The sequence below is a fragment of the Haliaeetus leucocephalus genome, unplaced genomic scaffold (assembly GCF_000737465.1).
Source record: "Haliaeetus leucocephalus isolate CR32 unplaced genomic scaffold, Haliaeetus_leucocephalus-4.0 Scaffold517, whole genome shotgun sequence".
NCBI classification, from domain to species: Eukaryota; Metazoa; Chordata; class Aves; order Accipitriformes; family Accipitridae; genus Haliaeetus; species Haliaeetus leucocephalus.
Genome location: NW_010972953.1, coordinates 3242173 through 3264716, shown reverse-complemented (window position 1 = coordinate 3264716; position 22544 = coordinate 3242173). Strand labels below are relative to the sequence as shown.

General features: G+C 52.3%; 1 protein-coding gene across 3 annotated transcripts in view; it reads right to left on the bottom strand.

Moving 5' to 3' along the window:
* Nucleotides 1-1394: 1394 nt before the first annotated feature.
* Nucleotides 1395-22544, bottom strand: part of MACF1 (microtubule-actin crosslinking factor 1) — a 112304-nt gene continuing 91154 nt past the window's right edge. Inside the window, exons 73-101 of one of the 3 annotated variants that reach the window (XM_010576056.1) lie at nucleotides 22090-22212; nucleotides 21883-21984; nucleotides 21335-21436; nucleotides 21055-21228; nucleotides 20793-20948; nucleotides 20437-20634; nucleotides 19946-20074; nucleotides 19455-19628; nucleotides 18496-18651; nucleotides 18150-18356; nucleotides 17898-18017; nucleotides 17500-17669; nucleotides 17183-17342; nucleotides 16270-16464; nucleotides 15440-15568; nucleotides 15216-15359; nucleotides 14889-15077; nucleotides 14418-14535; nucleotides 13717-13880; nucleotides 13333-13347; nucleotides 12350-12512; nucleotides 12038-12192; nucleotides 11708-11782; nucleotides 10912-10929; nucleotides 8591-8708; nucleotides 6013-6224; nucleotides 5322-5432; nucleotides 3314-3437; nucleotides 1395-2923 (exon numbers count right to left, since the gene is read on the bottom strand). In XM_010576056.1, the coding sequence (XP_010574358.1) occupies nucleotides 2667-2923; nucleotides 3314-3437; nucleotides 5322-5432; nucleotides 6013-6224; nucleotides 8591-8708; nucleotides 10912-10929; nucleotides 11708-11782; nucleotides 12038-12192; nucleotides 12350-12512; nucleotides 13333-13347; nucleotides 13717-13880; nucleotides 14418-14535; nucleotides 14889-15077; nucleotides 15216-15359; nucleotides 15440-15568; nucleotides 16270-16464; nucleotides 17183-17342; nucleotides 17500-17669; nucleotides 17898-18017; nucleotides 18150-18356; nucleotides 18496-18651; nucleotides 19455-19628; nucleotides 19946-20074; nucleotides 20437-20634; nucleotides 20793-20948; nucleotides 21055-21228; nucleotides 21335-21436; nucleotides 21883-21984; nucleotides 22090-22212 (4158 nt within the window). In that variant the 3' untranslated portion in view covers nucleotides 1395-2666. The remainder of the gene's footprint in view (nucleotides 2924-3313; nucleotides 3438-5321; nucleotides 5433-6012; nucleotides 6225-8590; nucleotides 8709-10911; nucleotides 10930-11707; nucleotides 11783-12037; nucleotides 12193-12349; nucleotides 12513-13332; nucleotides 13348-13716; nucleotides 13881-14417; nucleotides 14536-14888; nucleotides 15078-15215; nucleotides 15360-15439; nucleotides 15569-16269; nucleotides 16465-17182; nucleotides 17343-17499; nucleotides 17670-17897; nucleotides 18018-18149; nucleotides 18357-18495; nucleotides 18652-19454; nucleotides 19629-19945; nucleotides 20075-20436; nucleotides 20635-20792; nucleotides 20949-21054; nucleotides 21229-21334; nucleotides 21437-21882; nucleotides 21985-22089; nucleotides 22213-22544) is intronic. The other 2 variants (XM_010576057.1, XM_010576059.1) reach the window with 2 other exon arrangements.

The following is a 22544-nucleotide window of genomic DNA, read 5'->3' as shown; positions in this document are numbered from 1 at the left end:
TGGGCACCCAGCCCTAAGGATGCTCACCCGCGTGGGCACCCAAACCCATGGGCACCCAGCCCCAGGGATGCTCACCCTCATGGGCACCCAAACCCGTGGGCACCCAAATCTGTGGGCACCCAGCCCCAGGGATGCTCACCATCATGGGCACCCAAATCTGTGGGCACCCAGCCCCAGGGATGCTCACCCTCGTGGGCACCCAAACCCGTGGGCACCCAGCCCCAGGGATGCTCACCCTCATGGGCACCCAGCCCTAGGGATGCTCATCATCATGGGCACCCAAACCTGTGAACACCCACACCCATGGGCACCCAGCCCTAGGGATGCTCACCCTCATGGGCACCCAAATCTGTGGGCACCCAGCCCCAGGGATGCTCACCCTCGTGGGCACCCAAACCCGTGGGCACCCAGCCCCAGGGATGCTCACCCTCGTGGGCACCCAAACCCGTGGGCACCCAGCCCTAGGGATGCTCACTCTCATGGGCACCCAGCCCTAGGGATGCTCACCCTCGTGGGCACCCAAACCTGTGAACACCCACACCCATGGGCACCCAGCCCTAGGGATGCTCACCATCATGGGCACCCAGCCCCAGGGATGCTCACCCTCATGGGCACCCAACCCTATGGACACCCAAACCTGTGAACACCCACACCCATGGGCACCCAGCCCTAGGGATGCTCACCCACATGGACACCCAAATCCACAGGCATTCACACTCCCATAGCCACCCAAACCCATGGGGCACCCACCCTCATTGACACCAAAACCCACGGGCATCCACCCCATGGATGCTAACCCCCATAGGCACCCAAATCCATGAACACCCACCTCTACGGATACTCACCCCTGTGGGCACCCTAAGGTCTGGGTATCCACTCCCATGGCCACCCAAACCCATGGGCACTCAACCTGTGCATCCACCCTCACAGGCACCCACTTCAGCAGCACCCATCCCCATGGGCACCCCCCCCACAATGGGTACTCACCCTGTGCACCCACCCCCACGGACACTGACCTCACCGAGCACCCACCTCACCAACACCCAACCCCACCACACGCGCACGCACCTCACCAGGCGCTCTCCCTGGCAAACACCCAAATCCAACAGGTACCCTCATCAGTCGGCATCCCCACCGGCGGGCACCCACACCACCGAACACCCTCGCCAGCAGGCACCCACCCACCTGGGCCTTTTAATTTTGGGGCTGGCGGTTCCCTGCTCCCTTCTCCAAGGAAATCTGTGTGCAGACGCCCCGTGGCTGGCACAGCCGTTGCTTCCCCGCACGGGATAAACAGCTCCAGCTCTCGTACTTAAAAATCTTAACACTGTGGAATAAAGTAGGAGGCAAGATTGTTTATTACTGCAAGCAATTTTAATACAAAAATGTGTCTGGTTTTTAAACAATTCATTGGTAGAGCTTCAGTTTTGCCTCAATTTAAACCAATTGAGAGAATCACACAGCAACACGGTCAGAGCCAGAGAGGAACAATATTTAATAAATACAGGAGCTCCGGAGAGCCCTCTCCCCCAGCCCGTCTCCTGGTCACTTGGTCAGTCTGATTTTATTACAAAGAAAAAGTAGCATACAAAAGCGAGACAGGACTTGTAGCAAGTGTGCTGGTGAGACTCATTTCAAGGACAAGCAACTGTGCGTGTAAGTCCAGATTTCTTCTAGGAGCAGAGGTCACATCAATCTCAGCCTGGTTGGAAGTGGAATGACCAGTTAAATAATAAATAGGAAAAAGAGATGCAGATAAATAGCGATTCTGTAAGGAACACCTCGGGTCGATCTCTTAGGCCATCGATCCAGAAGAATCCTCTAATTTGTAGGACCCACCACCGCTAAGGGATGTATCTGAGTGATCCAGACCTGCAATCTTACCAGCGTGCTCTCCTCTGGCCAGCTTCAGCGTGAACCCCCTCCCCAAACCCATCACCATTTGTTTGTTCTTTAAAAACGAAGTTGTCGGGACAGTATTTTCAAGACAGCAATTGTCATGACCTTTGCTGTAGTGTGTGCAAATTTTATTAAGTCAAACTCCGCTTTCTTCAGGTAAAACCACATAGCTTTAAAAAAATGGAAACATAAGCCCCAAAGTCCCCTCACCTCATGTTTCTCTGGTTGAGGTATCTGTGATTTACAAAAAGAGAGTTCCTTGAACACTGTAGGATTCAGGTCTTCGTTTTTAAATATAATTTACCTTGCTGAGACAGCAAGTTAAGTTTATAAAGATGCATTTAGGAAACAATCCTAAAAGATAAAGCAGGTTCACACCCTGCACCGCGCAGAAATCCTATTTATATTTTAGTTTTTCTTTACACTTTCACATCTTGACCTTTTTTTGCTTCCTTTTTTTTTTTTTCTTTTTCTTTTTCTTTTTTTTTTTCTTTCTCTCCCACATTTCAGTTTTCCAGGCCCCTCTCTGAACAGGGGTCACCGAGAGGCAATTTTTATCTACATAAATATTCACATGAAAATAGTAACTTACAAAAAAGGAAAAAAAAAAAACCCAAATAAGGCAGCTTCATAACACAACTTTCTTTTACACTTTTAACAATATAGTTTCTCCCATTTAGAATAAATATACATCCAATGTACGTAGCAGGGTTAAAAATTGGACACAGGTTGGGTTTTCCTTCTTTCAGGAGGGCGTGGGTACAGTATTATCTTTTAGGGCCTGGAGTTTTTGGGGTGGCAGTGGTTGTTTTCTTGGACATGGTTGGGATTTTGGAGGGTTTGGCCATCCCCCGGCGCGAGCCGCCCTGCCCGCCGGCCACGCTGCTCTCCGAAGTGTCCGAGCACGCCGACTGCGTTTCCAGCAGGTCAAAATCGGAGGCGTCGCTTCCCCGCCGGCTGCTGGCCCGGCTCCCCGTGCGGCTCCCGGCACGGCTGGTGGGACGACTGGCTGTTTTTTTGGGATCTGCAAGGGGAGCCGAGAGAGCTGTGAGCAGGCAGAGGAGGAGGAGGAGGAGGAGGAAGAAGAGGAGGTTTCTTCCCCGTCCCCAGACCGACCAGCACCCAAATCCCTAGCACGGCTGCGGCTGCTTTCAACCACCCGCCCAGCACCCCTAAAATGGGGGCTTCAGCATCAGGACCGATTCGTTCCCAAACTTTTAACGAAGAAGCAGCAGCAAGCCCTCGCAGTGAGACATCGCTGCAGCATCTCTCCCAGGCAGGGACAGAGCGGTGGGCATCGGCTTCTCCAACTCACTGCGGGCTTTCTAAATATTTAATATTTTTCTCTGCCAATTTAAGCAACCGAGTAGGAACAGCGGCGGCAGGAGTTTTTCGGTCTTTGCACTGAACTTACCTGCCCGACTGGTTTTGGCACCTGTAGAGACCGGTGAGGAGCTGTTACTGGTGTCTCCAGCCAGGGAGGTTCGGCTGGAGTGGAAGGTGGGTCGCTTCAGCTTGCTGCCCGCGGAGGGGGTCACCTTGGGAGGAAGCACACACAGAACATCTTTTAGGTGTCACCTGGGCCGTAACGGGCCAAGATCCCGTCCGAGATCAGTACTTCGGCAAAAAGATTTTGACACTGAAGGAACACCCATCTTAATGGTCAAGGAGAACAAAAGCTGTCGTTTCAGCAGCGGTTAATAAAAAAGAAAAAAGCCTGGATCCTGAAAATTTGGAGGGCAACGGCAGTTTGTGCGCTGCAGGCTGATGCACAGCTATTTGTTGGAAAAAAAATAAAAGCAAAGCTGCTATCCATCTGGAGGAGGATGGCATCACCTGGGCTCAAACGCTCCGCAAAGAGAACGTGAAATCTTGCAAAAATAGGTATTTTAGCGCCTAAGCAGCTCAGGACCATCTTGGAAGGTCAAATAAAATGCAGTGTCTTGAGAAACGCGTCCCGTTGTAGGGAGGCATCAGCGCAGCGTGACTCTGCGAGGTGGAGGGATGTTGCCCTGGTGCTGGTGCCCCGGGCAGGTCCATGCACGCGAGGGCGGACAAATTTGAAGAACGACGAACAGGGACGCAGCAAATCAGCTTCGGTCGCATCCTGAAACGGTGCTTTTCCTGACCTTTAAGATGTTGCAAACGCAGATGGAAGGGTTGGGGAAGGGGAAAGCAGCACGGAAGAAAGCGAAGGGGAAGGTGCCGGCGGGACGAGGGCACCTGGATCCAGCTGGAAAGGGCAGCTCCAGTTTCTACACACCAACCAAAGCTCTGGGTTTGGGGCAGCGCTGCAGAAAAGCGACTGCCCGTGGTGTCCCCAGTCCACCCCAGGGCTTGGGGGGGGGCACCGCCGTGCTGCAGGGGTCGGCTCCAGCCCAGCTGCATCCCCGGAGAGATGTACATTAAAATCAGAGGGCATTTCCCAATGAGCTTTAAAGCAACGGCTGGAGAGGTTTCCCTCCATCCCCTGCGATTTTGTGATTTCAAGATTTCTAAGTTTCCCAAAAATGTCATGAAACTGGAGCTGCAGTGGGGGAGATGGCAGTGGGAGAGGGGCAGCCGAGAAGCAGGCTCCCCTTCGGGCGCCGTGGGAATTAAAATCCATTAACACGTGATTGCGAAGGTACCATTTTCATCATCAGAGATTTCGATTCTCGTCCTTGATCCTATTTTATAAATATGTTAACAGCAGCAAGCAGGCAATTTAGGGCAACTGGGGAAGTGCTCCTGACCTTCTGATGATTTAAAATAATTCCTTTTCTGCGTGAAAGTGCTGCCGGTTATCTTGCCAGCGCACACCACCACTCAGTGCATCACTGAGATCTACCTGGTATTTCTCATCACAGGTTCACAAGGTCAGGAAAGTCCGCAAGGAGGCTGAAACTTTAGGGAGATCAAAGTCTCAGCCCGAATTCATCCTCCTGGGAGCATCAAGCTGGTGACAGTGCCGGACACACCATACGTGCTTCAACACGGTGATAAATACAAGCGCTTCATAAAAATGAAGGCAATGTGGTTATTGTGCATGCGCTGTAGCTGATTTTCAGGTCTCAACTCGGCTGCCGCATTTCAATTTTTTGAAAGCCAAAACACGGCTGCTTTTCAGTGCTTAAAAGCTATTAAAGCTTGGAAAATTTCTTTTTTTTTCTCCTAAAGCACAAGAGGACAAAGGTCGCTCTCTTGGTTTGAAAGCAGGTAAATGTGAATTGCAAGCTGTCGTGCTTTATTCTAAGGTTGATGTTTATTTAATCCGAGTTAGAAACCCATGAAAAACGCTAACAGTCGGAGCGTTAGCGGTGCTAACAAGCGCTGCTCTACCACAAGGAAAGCGTTAAAACAGGCAGGGGAGCAGGACTTCTCCGTGCCAGGGGCACTCCGGCCTGTCAGCAGGTCCTCAGGGCTGTGAGACCATACTCTACCTCGGCGCTCGAGAGCTGGAAGTCGGAATAATCGAATCCCCTCAGGGGGGTGCCCGCTTTACTGTTTATCAACCAGGGTTTGTCATAACATCGAGAGAAGTGATGTGGAGTCTGTGAAATGGAAAATCCAAGGAGGGGGGGGAGAGGTGGAAGTGAGTGGAAAAAAAAAAAAGAAATGGAAAAATATCTGGAATGGGGACAATGGCACTAAAATAAAACGAGAACCAAACAGGAAATATATAAATTAAAATAAAAGGAAAAAACCCAAACAGACGATGGAATAAAACATGCATGGGCGAACAATGTGGTGGGAAAGGAGAGACGATGGGCGATGGCTTCTTCCTGCGTGCCGGCCAGACACCAGGGCTGTGGCACTGCCCTGCCTCGGGGACCAGGAGCCTTCGGCTGCACGACGAGCGCCGGGGACCCTCCTGCGGAGCCACGAGCGCCCAGTTTGGGCTGAAAACCTGTCCTGCGCCGTCCCACCCCACCCATCCCACATGGACAGCAGGGTTCTTCCCGCAGACACCATGAGCATCCTCTACAGACCATGGTAACCGCCAATGTCCCAAGCCCCAACCTTCCTCCTCCTCCCTACACGTCCTGCAGCTCCTCATCTCACTGGGACGGGTTTGGAGGCCACCGGTTTCTAAAGGAGAGGCAAGAGGAAGGCTTCACGCGCGAAGCCCACCTTGGCTCCGCTGGCCGGAGTTGCAGGAGAGGATGGCATGGAAGCGCAGCTGTGGTTGCTCTGGCTGGCGCTGGAACTGGATCGCGTCGGGGAGGCTGCTCGGGAGGACGGTTTTGATCTTCGGCCTCGCGATCGGAATGGTGTCATTCCCTGGGAAGCCCCCTCCGGCAAGATGAATTTCTCTCGGAGTTCAAGGTTGGTCCGTCCTCGGGCTGGAAGGGGACAAAGAAGAGGAGACCTGAGGTTCACAGGAACGCAACATCATTACCGGGGCTCAGGAGGCTCCGGGGGTCGGAGCGTGTGTCCTTGCGATGTCTCCCCAAGCCCATCTCCGAGGGCGAGCGGATGGTAGCGAGACCGTCCCGGCTCTTTTGCTCTGCCCTAACCACCTCCTGCCACAGATCAGCGCTCTGAGAAATCAGCCGATTAAAAGCTGCTCGAGGCGCGTGAATTCATACTGGATGCTCTATTATTCTCTCATGTCTTGGGGAAAGCATCCTGATGGCCTTTAAACACACCATGTTACAACAGTGGCCAATGACATCTTTAACGTGGCTTAAAAACAGTAAGAGCAGCTTTGAAGGGTTGAGATTCTGCTCTCTCACAGCTCTGGGGAGCTCTTCACCAGTTTTGGGGGAGAGATGAGAGAGAAGTGACCACTACCCATTAAAAGCCAACTTTAAAACTTTCATCCAAACGCCCCAAAGAGCTGGAGGGTCGGCCTTCGACAAGCAAGGGGCAACCAAGCAGGGAGAAAATCTGTACAGACTTCAGCTCCTGGGCCAGCTGACATGTGCCAACTTATTTCATGCTCATGGTGTCTGAACAGAGAGCAAGGGCATGCACCGAGCCTTATGGGACATTAGAGTCAATGCATTATGGACCAGAAAGCCAAAAAAGCAACTGCAAAAGGGAAGCACCACGCTGAGATAACCAAGGGATGGAAATAACCTCAGTGTCAGCACTGTAAAACATCTGCTGCAAAGCATGAACGGGGGAGGCTGGAGGAGCAGGAAACCCTGAAGGTTCCCCGAAGCAAGCGGTACACGCTGTAAATCATGCTGCTTTCAGCAACAGCCGTCAGACAGCAGGAGCAAGGAATGGTCAGGCAGCAGCTTGAAGAAGACATATCCGAAGCAATTAACATCTCAAAGACCCCAGTGAGACAAGGACATATGGAGTACAGACCTAAGCTCTCCAAAATACGCAGCCTTGATGCGCTTCATTCCTGGCCAGCCCCCTTGCTAATCCTTCTCTGTCCCCGGGTCACGGCTCTCGGCCGGTCACAGCAGAGCATCGCTTCCAGCCCAACAGCTCTGACCACAAAAAAACCTCAAGACTGAAGGTTTTGGAAAAGAGGTGACCCCGGTTCTCCGTGCCCATGGTACATGACCCTGGGCTGCATTATCCCAACTATCCCTTCCAAACGTGTCCTACCAAATGAGCTCCAGCAAACACTGCTCAGCCCTAAAAACCCAAGATCTAGCTGGTTCTTCCTTTCTAATGTACTGCTGTGTCTTCCTTAAGCTCAGATCATCCAGGAGCTTCTTGTACTTGAATTTTCCTGCATTAATGCTGAATTGAAACGTCTTTTTTGTTTCACTGCCAGGCTGGTCAATCTCTGGGACACACTTGTGCAAGGTGACGCTTATCAACACACTTACAGCAGGATGCAGTGCTCAAAATCCGCCAAAGAAATCCGACCCAGGCCTGAACAGACCCACGGACAATGATGTCTAAATACAGCCCCCTTTTACAACTCAAATCTTGCATGTGGCAATCCAGAAAAAAGAAGGGCCACATTTCCACCCTCACAGGCAGAGCTGGGGGAAGAAACTTTATTTTAAGGCGTTAAAAGAAGACCCAGCACCATCAGCAGCTCTCGCTGCAAACAGCTATTTAAGGTGCATGGTCCTGCACAGCTCAGGGTTTCCAAACTAGTTCCTTATGCTGCTGCTCTAAAGACAACAAACGAACTGAAAATACTTGTACTAGAAATACATCAGAGAGAAATCAAGTAGTTCAAAGGCACAGGAGAAATGTCTCCTTATTCACTAGGATGAGCCTGGACCGTCAGTGCCCCGTGGCCACAGCCCAGTGCTGCAGTGCCATGGGTTCACGGATCCTGAGCTGGAGCATCTTCTCCCCAGAGTGTCTCCGACCAGGATTTTACCCTCTCCTGGCTTTGAACCTTTTGAATTCTTTCAGATCACCTTTGCAAAGCTTACTCCATCACCCACAGACTCACAAGTACGCACTGATTGCTTCAAAGGGAAGCCGAGACCCCCAGCACGGCAATGCAGCTCTGCTTGCTGGGGTCTTAAAAATAAGAAACACAACGCTTCCCTCTTCTTCTTCCAGGACACCTGGCCAAACACTTGTGAGATTTGCTGCAGTATTGCCAAATCTTGTGATTTTAAGTTCTGTGGTTTGCTTTGGATCTGTTTGCTTCAGTTCCCGCCTGTTATTTGGATAACCCAGACCCACCTGGTCATTCACAGTCACAGCAGACAAGTTCTCAAACTCCCCTTACTGGGTGAGAAGACGCCAGTTGTATAAAACCCAGGAACTGCCTTACCTCTGCAAGGATCATTCTTCACTAAAAATTCATCGAGGGCCATCCATCCTCCACCGACGCGAACCATGACTGTGCTCCGCAGGATACGGACCAGCCGCAGCTGCTGGGAATCGCCGAACTGCGGAGCCAAGAAACAGTTCAGACAAGGGGGACACGACAAGGGACACTCGGCTCCTTCCTGCAGCAGGCTGCACCAAATGCTTTTATTGAGCTATTGAATACTTTTAAGGTTTCTCCAGATAGGTTCTTCTGGAATAAGTGCAGGCCAGTACCAATTTACAGGAGTTTTTCTGCTGTGTGGTTTTAAGATGATGCAACTATCCAAATCCTTTAGTTTTAAAGCTGGAAAGAGAGAATTTTTTACAGTAGCAAATGAGGTTTTGGAATTTGGTCTTTGGATGGGTTTTCTCAGCCCAAATTGTAGTTTTTCCTTTTATTGTGAAGGAAATAGAGGCTGGCAATGCAATGACCCTCCTGGTGCAGCCCATGTGGAAAAGAGCCGGCCGATTCAGATCACTGAGTGCCAGTGAATCAGCAAGGCAAGCAGTGCTGCGTCACCGCTGAGCGAGAAACCTCTTATCATCAAGTCTGAAGTCCAGGGATTTCACTGAGCCTCAGACTTGACCCCCACCAGCCAGAAAGCCCCCACCGCAGAGATCGCCCAGTGAGGATGTTTTGGTGAGTGCAGAGTGATGGGAATCCAGACAGGAATCCCGCAGCAATGTTGATTAGTGATTGCAATGTTCATTAGTGATTTTAAACACCTGCAATGTCAAACAAGTGCGCCCTGAATCAGAAGCATGTGTCTGTTTTTCAAAGCTCCCTAAATCTCCTGGCAGCCAAGCCCAGGCTCCTGGTTGCCCTCTGCATCGGGCAAGCGGCAGAGCCGGTGCAGGACACTGGGAGCCTGGCTCACATGTAGCAGCTCCATATCCAGGTCTACAGAGCACCTGCTGTGATGAGAAGACAGGGGAACCAGCCTTTGAAAGCAAGACCATCTTCAGAATGATTAAAAAAATAAAATAAAAATAATAAAAAAAGCAGTAACATTTTCCCTGGGTGGATAAGAACACAAAAACCAAGAGATTAAATGAAAACAAGAGAGTGCAAAGCCACACTGAGATGGGTCGCGCCAGGCAGAGGGGCAGGAGGCAACAGCATCTCCGGCTCGCCTTCCCGCAGGGACATGGGACCCTGGACTGTGGACTGGTGGGTCTCCCTGCTTGGGGTCCTACCAAAACGTGCTCGCCCCAGCACGGTGGTGAAAGAGGTGCCGCAGCCGTGCTCGGCACGGCCGTGGTGCCCGCGGGCAGGGAGAAGGGCAGAGGAGCTGCCTTCCCTCTCTCTGGGCTCTACCTAAGGTGTCCTTCCAAAGCTAGTTCTGCACCAGGGAAAACCAGGGACAAGTCAATTCTCATTTCCACTGCCGCATTTACACTATTTTTCAGTTGCTGTTGAAAATGTTTCTGTAATCACTACCTAAATTAAAGCCAGAGCTCTCCTGGATCCATCCACTTCCAACATCCAAGTTTGTTTCTTTTTGGGTATGTTTTTGGTAGGGCACCATCATTCCACATGAAAAATATGCTTTTCTATTCAAGTAGGGGCAGTGGGCACATCATAACGGCACATGATGCTCCAGTCCCATTAAAAAAAGAGCTCTGCCCCCCGAACCAGCCGGCACTCAGGCACACTGCACCTGATCATCTCGGGTCATGATAGTAATGGGGATATACATGCAGGTTTTGTGAGCCTTGCTCCAGTTAGGAGTTACTCAGCGGGTGTAGTGGGGATGAGGGTTTAGTTATCTTTACCTATGGGATTAAAGGGGTGGACTCAGCATTCTCATTCCACGGTGATTGCGATCCAAGCCCACCCAGAGCCTGGTACAGCCCTCGTACAGGTAGTTGTACCCCTGTGATTTCAGCTGGACTGGCTGCTCCCCAAAAGAGGGCAGTCCCAGGCACAAGCCTGTATCTCAGTGCTGCCCACAGCAGGGTGCTGTGATTTGCCACCAGTTACCATCAACATCCCCAACGTATCCAAGAAAGGAGCCACGGAGAGAAAAAAAGATCTCCATTTTGGAGAAATCCTGCTTTTTCCATTGAATTTTTCCCCTTTTTCTGCCCAATGTAGTCTTTTTTTTCGGGTGGCCCTCCCAGCTCAGGGCACTCCTCTGTACCAGGCTCTGCTGAGCAGCGCTCACAGATCACATCCTCCCACAGCAACAAAGGACAGAGCAGCATCACGGACACACAAAGCTACGTTTGTTAAAAAAAAAAAAAAAGAGGTGAGAGACAGCATCGCAAGGCAAACTGTACCTGATTGCCGAGGAAGAACTACGGAGGGAGAGGAGTTGTGGAGGCAGAGGGGATGGAGGGGGGGGGGTGAGGGGGAAGGAAAGTCAAGAGGAAGAGGAGGGGAAAGAAAAACAAGAAAAACATTTATGGGATTAACAGTGCAATAATCATGAAAACTGTTAACTGCAGGTAGTTAGAAATCTGTGGGGTTTATGCTGTTTGGGTGTAAGGTAGAAGCTCGGGGAGCCTGGGACCGGTGCAGCCGGGGAAGGGGGGGCGAGCGCTGCGGCTCCGCTCCTCCCGGCCGGAGCATCAGCCCCCAAAACAGCAGGCAGCTCTGCTGCCAGCTCGTTTCACCAGTTCACCTCGGTGAACGATTTGAAACATAAACAGCGAGCTCGTTACAAAGAGATTCTTTAAGGAAATTATTCTCCCTTCTTCGGGAGCGAGCTAAGAAAAACACAGGCGTAAGGTACACTCATCCACGAGGAAAACTTCAAGGGCGGCTGCTGGTGGAGTGAATGCAGCATTTCACGGGGCCGGTGGGCTGGCCGTCCCAGAACAGGGCCACTTTTATGCTCTCCCGATTTGGGGAACGCCCTGGGGCCGAGGATAGCGCTGGGCAAACACGGCCCAGCCACCTCCGCCGGGAGCCGGAGGACGAGGTCTCCATCTCGCCCCGGGGAGCCCAGGGGGGTTCCCCCTTGCGCCAGGCTGGGCACCCCGTCGGTGATTCCCCCCCTCCCCTGCCCACCCCTGTGGGAAGAAGGAGCAGGATTTGTGCCGCTGGGGCAGCGTTCGGCCCCCTCTGCCTTACCCGGTATTTGTTCTCGCCGATCTGCTCCACTTGAAATCTCTTGGCACACTTGCACTGGGCCACTTGCCTGGTGACCTGCCATCACCAACAAGAGAGGTAAGGGACCAGGATTTGGGGAGTTTTCCCCAACACAAGGCACTGCTTGGATAACACACAGCCCTAGGGAGCCTTTCCTTCAAAAACATGGTAGGTACAGTCAGTACCAGCCAATTATTTTGGCTCGGTACCACCACAATCCTTTTTTTTCCCTCCTTTTTGTCTTTCCCACTGCCAACCCACAGCCTGAACCACCCCGACACCCCCGAGCACCCATCTGTTTTGGTGCTTTACCTCATCTTCGATCTTGTCGGCATCAGTGGTGGGGCGGTAGGCATCCTTGTTGGGATGGAGAGCAGCCACAAACTCATAGTAATCAATGTAGCCGTCGCCGTCACGGTCAAAGATGTCAGCCACCGCGGTCATCTCCAGCTTCGTGGTGGGGAATTCTGGAAGGAGAGAGAAATGAGCAACCGATGCAGGGACCTCACTCATCAGAGCTGGGCATGTCGGGGCATGGTCTGCACCTCGGTCCTTGAGCAGAGACAACCTTGTCAGACCGAGGTGGCCATTTTCTGAGCTCATTTCAGGCAGGCAGGGACTTACTAGAGGCCAGGATGCCGTCGATAAACTCCTGCCGGGTGATCTTCCCATCTTGGTCTTTGTCGATGCGCCGGAAGAAGTCCATGACGCGGGATTTCTTGTGGTTCATCCAGCGCATATACTTCTTCCGCCAGACATCGAAGTCAAAGTTTGCGAACTCCTTCAACTGGAAGGAAACCCGTGAGAGTCAGTGGGGGAAATCCCCAAAGGAGCAGCACCCTACAGCACCCTAAACCACCAGCCTTCAGGTGAGGCCGTGCCCGAGCTCCCGGCGCTAACGCTCACTGCCCACCCTCCTGGGAAGGTTTATCTAGGTTTATCCAGATGACCCCCATTAACGAGGGGGCCACTCAAATCGACTTTCCAGAACAGAAGGACACACAGCGTAGCCGACAGCCACCACGTGGACTGCGCATCACGGAACCATCGACATGGGATGCAGCATCCCCCACGCTGGTATACGTACACATACGCAGAGATATCAGCTACTTGCACACAGACACACACACCCCCCCCCCATCTCTGGTCGGGTATTTGGGGATGCTTCCTCGCTTGGGATTTCGCCTAACGATTCGCCAGGCTCTGCCCGGGAAGAATACCCATTGCTGGCATCGTTTTGGGCACGCATCTTCCCTCTCCCTTTCCCTCTAAGCAGCTGAGAAGGGATTTCTTGCTCGTCTTCCAGGTAAGACAGCGGCTGGGGCACATCTCAGCTCTGCAAACCCTGGCCCTGCGGCTCTGCCACCAGCCTCAGACGAGCCACTCACCCTCCAATTTAAACTAACACCCTTTTTATCCCCCCACCCCGAAAGGACTCCCATGACCCCACCAGCTCAAGCAGCTCACAGCAAGGTAATGCAACAATTTTTAGCGCTTTTTTTTTTTTCTCTAGACATTCTTGGAGTTAAAAGCAACAAAGAAAAAACATTAATACGTATAAACTGAACTGACCTACAGCAAAAGCAACAAAAAACAAAAACACTCACTTCTGGGCATAGCTGCTTTGTTAAGCATAAATAAAAACAAAAATTATATTAGATGTTTGGAAAAGATATAGACAGTAATTGTTAAACTAATTACTAGGAGTAAAGCAGGCCTGGCTGTCATTACCTCTACAGATACCGACTGCAGGGGCACAAAGCAGTTCATTAATGTGCAGTTAATTACAGAAGGTAGTTTTCACCCTTAATATTTCAGGAGTTATTATTTCCTTTTTCTTTTGGTGTTTTCAGAAAAGCAGCAGCAACTGTCTGCAAGAGCTGGGCAATTCAAGAGGCAGCACTAATTTAAAATGCTTCTCACACCTCTCCGGCAAGCAAACCCCAGCACCGCTCCCACCCACCCTGCCCAGAGCAGCCGGTGGCCGTTACCTCCTCCAGCCTGTCCAGGGCATCGTTAAGTTTCCGCTGCCGCTCCAGCGCCAGCAGCCAGACCTGCTGCCAGCGGGCCGAGAGCTGGTTTATCCGGGGGTTCTTTGTTTCCGACTGGGAGATAATGGGCATGCTGGGGGGGGTGGCCTGACTCAAGGATTTTCCTGGAAAAAAGGGAGAAAAGGAATTGTTTGAGGTGGTGGTGATGGGTTCAGCAGGTCCGAGCAGTCCAGGAAAGAGCAGCAATGAAATACATTTTATTTTTCAAATAGAAAACCTCCCACAGCCTTGCTGGCTGCTCTCTGAAGGGATGCAGTGTTCCCAGGTAGGACGGGGCGATGGACGGCTCTACACCGAACCCCTCCCTGCGCTCCCTTTGCCCTTGGGAATTCACATTGGACTCTAGCTTCAAGAAACAACATAAAAAAAGACCTCACAATCTCATCACAAAGCAACTACTGACAGAAAGAGAAGAGCAGCGACAGCACAAGCTTCCCCAGGCGCAGCACACCCCAACATGCGTGTTTTGGCAAATGCCACCTGGATTTTTGCCTCCTGACAAGTTTCAACTGCCTTCCTGGTGGCTGTCAATGCAGGATGCCTTGTTAATTGATAATCAAAGTTAATGAGTTTCCTATGCGTCTCATTTCCTCCCATCGTAGCACGTTTCACCCAAAGCTGCGTATCAAGCAGAGACATACTGTTGCTGCGGGACTTCTCGATGAAAGGCCCGTGGGGGGGCTCAGTAGCTTTCCTCTTGTATGTCTTCGTGACCCGGTCCACATCTGGCTGTTTCCGCGTCATCTCCTCCATAAAGGACTGTCAAAATACGGAAGGGACAAGAAAACCTTTGCGGTTTCGAGATGTTTTCGGTCTCCTGTTGCTCCAGATCCTTGCTGGGACATGCCAAGCCCGCAGAGGAGATGGGAGCGTTAAGCGCCGGCAACGGGGGCTTGTGGTCAAGCTATTGCGCAGCACTGGCTTGGATCTGCAAATGTTCCGAGTTCATCGCCTGGGTTGGCTTTGCTTTGCTCCCAGGTGACAGCTCCGGTTGGGTGACATGCTGTTTTAATAGGGACTTCCAAAAGAAGTCCATGCCTCCTCCATGGAGGGGCAGGAACAGCCCCTCCGCCCCTCTCCCGAGCGCCCGCTGTGTTCGGCGCTGGGCTCACCTGGTGTTCGGAGATGAGGGCTTTGACCTGATCAATATTTTGTGGCATGGGCTCCTGGTCCCGCTGGATCAGGGTTGTCTCAGCCCACTGGATCCAAGCCAGGAGCTCTTCCAGAAGCTCTGCATTCGCCACCAGCTCGGAAAGCGCAGACTCCAGTCTCTGCTGGTGCTGCTTCGCCCACGTGAGAACCTGTTGGAAACGCAGAGACGACTGTCAGCCCAGCATGGGGAAACCCGGGGCAGGAACCGACACCACGCGGCCGTCCTTGGTGGGGGTGTCCACCACCGCCTCTCGCCGTCAGCCTGGAACAAAGCCTGGTGGACTCACCTCCTCGAACCTGGCTCGGATGATGGTGATCCAGTGTTTGATCGTGGTGATGCAGTCGGGATGGCAGGCGGCCAGGATGACCTCCCCCATGCCCACCGCCGCATTCACATCCACTCTCTTCTCCTCCACTTTCTTCATGAACTCCTGAAAGGCCCACATGAATTATTTTGCAACAGTCTCCCCCATAAATTTTGCTCGGGTTGCGTTTCAGAGCTCCCCGCTACCTTGTGCGCGTCGATGAGGGACTGCAACGCCTCGGCGTCGTCGGGAAGCGCTCCCCGAAAGCGCAGGGACTGCTCTGCCTCCGAGAGCCACTCCAGCAGCATGTGCACGGCCGTCCTGAACTCCTCTGCCTACAGCGACAAAAGCATAGGCGTTAGCCATCCTCCTCCTGAAATGGGCTGCTCCGTTCACTGCTGACAGCTGGAGAGACAAAGGGCTGAAAGGGACTTTAAAAACAAATTAAAAAAGGGGGAAAAAAAAGCCCTTTCTGTTGGCCTGGGTTTGTGCAGAACCAGCAGACGGGTCCCCCAGTGGCCAGACACCTCCCTCCCCTCGGCATCATCTGCACTGAAGAACTAAATGTTTTTAAAAACAGCACAACTACCTGTCTTCTAATCAACTTGGCACCTGGGTAGTTTATTCTGTAAATTGACATAAAAACTACTTAAGAGCCTTTGACCTTTTTTTTTTCCCCCCTTAGCTTCAATCTAGGTCTCTCTCTTGCACTGGACATTAGCAAACACCAGTCTGGACAGTCTCCGATCACAGCTCTATTCCTGCTGTGCACATCGGCGAGATCTTTTCCTGCTCCCTTTTCAAATCAGCCTTTATCAGCTCTTCTTTGGGGAAAAGAACAAGCAAGTAACTGACACCAACCCACTGCTTTGCTGCTCTCACTCGTAACTGCTGCAGGGCTGGGGTGTCCCACTCAGCCAGGAGATCAGTCACTGGGCAAAAACCTCTTCTCGGAGGTTTGTGTTGACTTCCCGGCACAAACCTGGAGCCTGGCAAAGTTCTCTGAGACCGTTTCCACCCGTAGCCTTCTGCTCACCTGCTTCAAGGCCTGTTCGAGGCGGGTTTGTTTGGACACGGACAGCTTGCACACCGTGTCCCACCGGTTGCTCAGCTCCTGCAGCTGCACCTTCACCCAGGTCGTGTCGTCCCGGCTGTTCTCGATGAGCTCCCGGCCGGAGCGCTTGAGCACCTGGACTGTCCCCGTGCGCTTCCCCAACTCTTTCTGGAAGACCTGGAAGGAGAGAGGGCAGAAGCCGAGCAGGGCTAGTCAGTCCCAGCAGGTTGTTTCATGTCAGGGGAAAAAAAAAAAACAAGGGGGCACATCTGAAGTAGTTAGAAAATGGGTTTTGCACCCACATTACGGATGCACCACAACCCGGTGCGACGGGAGGGTAGGCAGGCAGGGAGGTAGGCAGCGCAGGCAGCTCCTGAGCGCGTTTCGGTGTAGGTACACATGGGCAGGAGCCCCAGCTTTGCACCCTGGCAGAAGCAGTCGTGACCTGGAGCAGGCAAGCTCTAGCCCCTGCTCAGGCTGCAACGCAGCAGCTGCCTTGAACGGACGCCCAAGCCCTGTCCAGGGATTTCAACGTATGACCTAATCCAAACCCAGAAGCGCCAGTCTCCAAGACACACTGGAGAGAATTGCCAAGACCAAAATTTATAGAGGACTATAAAATCAGCCATCTTTACAAGACTAAACTCTCAACAGATCTGACTGATAGCATCTGGGAAGAACAAAGCTCCAGCTCCTGTAGCCTTCCCAGTAACACAAAAGTTTCTTCCCACTTGTTCGCCCTGGTTTTTGCCCTCCTTGTCCACCGTAGTAAAGCAAAGCAGCGAGACATGTAGCTCTGCAGCAAGGCACCAACTCTGGCTCCTCTGTTCTTTGGCTCTTGGGGAAGACAAGCCCCACGCGTGTCTCAGGGAAGGGCCGGAAAAGGCGCTTTCACCTTGTGAGCATCCATCAGGTTCATGACCAGATCCAGGTCACCGTGGACAGGCTGGTCTTCAGCTAACTGGGGTTCCACCTTGTAGAGCCAGTCTACCAAGGCCTGCAGCGCATCCATGAACTGGCCAGAGAACAAGAGGGCTTCTTCCAGCTTGTGCTGCCTGAAAAACAAACATCCTCGTAAACTTCCACAAACAAACTCGCCTGCTTTTAACATGTCCCAGTGACCTCCTCCAACCACCCCATGAAATCACCTCCCCTTTGATAAGAGTCCTTGGCAAACGAGCGCTGTTGGTACAACACTGGGGCTGGACTTACCTTTCCACAGATTTGCCGCACACTGTGTCCCACTTATCCCGGACTTCTCCCAGTAAATTGTCCAGCTTTTGAGTGTCATCTGGAAGCAAGGCTTTTTCTTTGAGGGCTCTGCCTGTCCTGATAGTGGTGTCGTAGACGGGCTGCTTCCCCCCCAGTGTCTTCTGGAACTCCTGGGAACCGGAGAGAAAACAAAACTGCTTCAGAAAGCCTGGCCTTGGCTCTCTGAAGATACAGGGTGCTCGTGAAGAACCCCAGCTGAACATTTTCCGTGGCAGTGGTAGGCATGGACATGTCTTTCCCCTGTCCTGACGGCAGAGGAGATGTTGCCCTGCTCCCCCTCCTGACGAAGCACCCTTCCAACCAGCGTCCACAACCGTCTTGCTTTGGCAAAGCTCTACCTTGTGTTTGGAGAGCTGGAGCTTGATTTTGTCGGGATCATTGGATATCTCCAGCTCTGAGTCCAGGTGATTCTCTGCATCCTCCAGCCAATCAATCAGTTTCTTCCAGGCTTCGTGGAACTGCAAAGAAACAGGACCAAGTTTGAAACTTAACATTGGCTGTGTCCTCAGTCCCTTTCTGGTCTCGGGTTCTCCTGCCCTCCAAGGCCAGCCATACCCCGGGCTCTGTCGCACCCTTCCCACATTTCTTACCTGCTTGGCTCGCTTCCTGGCATCATCAAGAGCCCGACCCCGCTCCACCGAGCGCTGGACGACTTTCTCCCAGCGGGACTGGACGCTCACCAGCAGGTTCTTGATCAACACCACGTCCTGCTTTTGACTGAGAAACTTCAGCTGGTTCCCGGTTTGATCCAGCTCGATGATCCGATCCCGATGAGCGTTTACCTCGTTGGCGAACACCTGCGAAAGGCAAAGATGTCCTCCTGTCTGTAAGGGGAGCTGGACGTGCCCACGAGCAGCCCGTGGGTGCAGGGGAGACGAGGAGCTACCCTTGCTCCCTCCATCCCGGGGAGCCGTTGGGTGCTCGCAGCACCGGTACCTTGTGCTCGTCGATCTGGGCCAGCACAGCGTTGAGGATAAGGCTGGCTGGGGGTGCGATGTTCAAGCTCTGCTCGGCCAGTGTGAGCCAGTTGATGAAGTCCTGGAGGGAGTTCTGGAAGTCCGTGGCCAGGGCCAGCGCCTCCTCCAGCTTTGCCTGTCGCAGCGGGGAGGGAGAAAAGGAGGCAGGGGAAGAAAAAACACAACACGGAGGGTGAGAGCTCACGATCCGGAGTTTTGCAGACAGAGGCAGCCTTTGTGTCCCTGCCGAAACATCCCTCTCACAGGAACCTCATCGCCTCGGCCCGGGAACGCGACGTGTTTACCAAGGGGAGAGGGTTTCAGTGAAAGCCACCGCTTTCTTTCAAAACAAGAATCGCCCCTGAAAGGGGAGACCTTCATCGGCACACAAGCAGCTGCATCACCCTCAGCTTCCTGAGAAAGGAATCGCCATGGGGAGAGCGGCTCGGTAAATGAGGTGGGTATTTCGATGGCAACAGCTGCAGCACCGCAAATTTATTCTGGGCTGAGGCCACCGCGTCCCTTGTTTTATCTCATCACCGGCCAAAAGCCTAGGATGGAGTCAGCTTGGAGAAGGATTTGGCCTGCTGTCTTGCAGAGGTCCAACAAAGCCTGCCTTTCAGAGCCGCAGGAGGTTTCTTCCCACCTCCCCTCTACATTAACCTAAAATGCAATTTTACTCTCATTTTCTGTCTGATTTAACCAACTCTGATGACTATGTAGAAAAACCAGTAACAGTTTGATGCTCACACAGCACCACCTGAAAGACAAACTCAATGTGCACAACCAAGAGAGAGGTTTTCTAAAAAAAACCCAAAAAACCCCTGAGCCCTCCTCTCCAGCCCTGACCAGCTCCATTCCTCCCAGGAAAGCAGGGAGCAACTGCGGTCAGACCGGCTCATGGCGCAAGGGTGGATGGCATCTCTCCGCCAACACTACCTTTCTCTCCTCCATCTTGGTGCTGACCAGACACCACTTCTGCTCCAGCAGCGCTACGCTCTGCTCCGTCTTTGAGCCAGAACCAGAGTCGTCACGGTTCAGCAGCATCAGTCGCCCCTTGGCCAGCAGCTGACTGTAGACGTCTTCTTTGGCTTTGAGCTGGCTGTACAGCTCCTGCAAGGGAGGCATCACCGAAGCGTTAGACAAAGAGCTCGGAGAGGGACCGCAGCTTGCTGCGACTCGGGGTGATGAGAAAATTAGGTTTAGGGCAGGCACCAGAGTGACAGCAGTGCGTCACTTTGAGCAGAGAAAGGCGGTCAAAGCATCGTGATGCTTGTCCCAGGCATCAAGTACAAAATTCTCCGTAAGAAGAGACCAGAGGAGCACTCTTCTTCCCATTTGATACAGAAGGGAGAAGTTTTGATGCTGATATTTGACAGACAGGAGCTTGCTGAATTAAACACATTAAAAAATCTCTCCTAAGAAATTACCATGTGGGCATTGAGTTGTTCCCGGGCAGTTTCTGGCAGACCTCCTGTGGGTTTTGATGCCGACAATTGGCTCTCCATCCTCGTTAGCCACAGGAGGAAGTCTTCAATCTCACCATGGAAACCCTGGGCCTGTTCAGGAACATATTATCGGCCACGGATCAGATGACATCAGCCACCATTGATCATGCGCCAGGGTTAACGCTGTGTTTGCTTTGAAACCAGATAAAGAGGCAGAGCTGGATGCACCAGCACATTGAGGAGGGGTACACATGGCATATCCTTAACCATGTGGGTGTGCCTGGGCTGTGCCATGCTTCTGGGCAGGCACCGAACCAGTCCAGGACTAAGAGTTAGATGAAAAACTTGCATAAAAAAAATCCCAGCATCTTTCTAACTCTTTCCCCCTTCATTTCCCCCCAAAGCAAAGGGGCAAGCAGACCCTCAGCAGCAATCCACTGCACAGAGGGATACCCCCGATGCGTGTCCCCGACCTGCTGGAGCGTGGACTGCAACTGCTGCTCCCTCTCCTCCGTCTTCTGCAGCACCGACTCCCAGCATGAGTTCAGCTTCTCCAGGCGGTTTCGCAGGCTGCTCGCATCGTCCCCTGCGCTCGACTCCAGCAGCTCGTTGCCCGCTTTGTTCACCGTCTCCACGGTCGCTTGGTGGGCCAGGACGTCGTTCTTCAGTACCTACACGAGATGTGTTGGGCAGATGTTGGACACCTCTCTAAAAGCCCCTGTTAATTCCTACATGCTCTCATGGACACAAACCAACTCAAACCCTTCATGAGAAATAAAATCCTGCAACAGGAATAGACTAAAAATGGACCTAGAGTGGGAGTACTCACATGGTGCTTTGCAAGTTCAACCTCGATGACTTTTGGGTCTCCATTGATGGGTTTTTGCGCGTCAAGCAGCTCCTCGGTGTGGGTCAGCCAGGCCATCAGCTCCGCCAATGCATGCTGGAACTGGCCGAGTGCCAGGAGAGCGGCTTCTAACTTATGCTGGGCAAGGACAGGGAAGGAAAAGGAAAGTTTAAGTCAGGAAGGAGGGGGAGCATCCCAGCGAGTTTCAACCCCGCACTTGTGAAAGCCCAGATCTTCTCTCTACCTGTCTGTGAGCAATTTTCTCGCCCAAATTCTCCCAGAGATGTTTCAGCTCTGTCAGTGGTTCCTTTATGATGTCTCTGTCTGTCTCATCTGTAGCTTTTTTTAGCATCAGTTCACCTTGGTGATTAAGCTTTTCCATCTCAATCTGCTGCTGGTAAACCTCCATTTTAAACTCCTGCCAAAACAAGCAGGACAAAAACCAGAACAAAATGAATCACTGGAGCACAAGCTCTGTGATGCAAAGCAAGCACTGGAGGTCTGGTCCCACTCCGCCCGCGTACCTTCATCTCATTCATTTGCTCCTTAACCGTGTTGAGGTCAGTGCCGACAGGAGACATGTTGCAGAGTTTGATCACGGCGTTATCCAGCCAGTCAAACATGGCCTGAAAGGAGCGTAGACATCGTTAGCAAAGGGAATAGCAAAGCGTGCTCCTCCCGCAGCTGGTCGGGGAAACGGGGCTGGTGCCTCCATCACCCTGCAACCACGAAACTTGTCTTTTGGGGCAGAGATGCCTGCTTGGCCAGCACTCGCTTCTGTAAGCTTTTTCCTTCCCTCTCCTGCTTCCAGCACAAGGACCTGACGGCAGCCAGGCTCATCCTGCTGCTTCATGCAGAAATGAAAACAGATTTAGGAAGGCAAATGCAATCAAATATCTGCTCTTCCTTGGAGCTGGTTGTTGAGCCCAGGCTCTATCAGAGGCTGCAAACGCTTGCCCAGGAGAAGTTTTCTGCTTTGCATTAGTGTAAATCCCAGTACAACGCCAGGGAGAGGATTTGCAGTGGTGTTCCCAAGGTCTACCCCCTCCACACATACAGCCCTGCCTCTTACTTGAAGCGTATCTTGGTATTGCACAGCCGACTGCATGGCTTCTTCAAGCTTTTCAAGCCTCTCCTTCCACGTTTTGTTTAGATTCTCCCACGCGTTGTTCATCTGCGGAATACAAGATTGCCCACAAAATTCATTAGGCTCTTCTACCGGAGCTCCCACTTGCTCCTACCTGATTTTACCTGAAGGAGAGGCTGCTGGTTTTCCTACCTCATCAATGCTCTTTTTCACTTCGGGTTTCTCAGTTTCGCCACAGGCAAAAATTAAATCGGTTCCAAGGAGACGGATGAACTCCAGCTCTTCGTGCAAGCCGTCCGTCTCCTCTTTAATAGTCTGCATATAACACAGCGACAAAAGAAAAATGTTTTTTTATTAAATGCTCTTCCAAAATTGCCCTATGAACAGGAGGGCTAAAGCATGGAGAGTCTGTCCTGCTCTGGTGTCCTGCACCCTGGCCGACACCGGACCCCAGGACCAGGTTAGGCAGCGAGCAGATGGCCGTCCGGCTCACCAGCATCACCACCACCAACCTGGTCTGCTCCCACCTCTGGGAGCAATGCTGCTGTATGCAGGGGTTGGGGGAGCTAAAATAAGAACATCTCTGTTTAGCTTGACGTGTGCCTGAACTGCCTGGCTGAAGATGTTGTTTACAAGAGATGGACTGT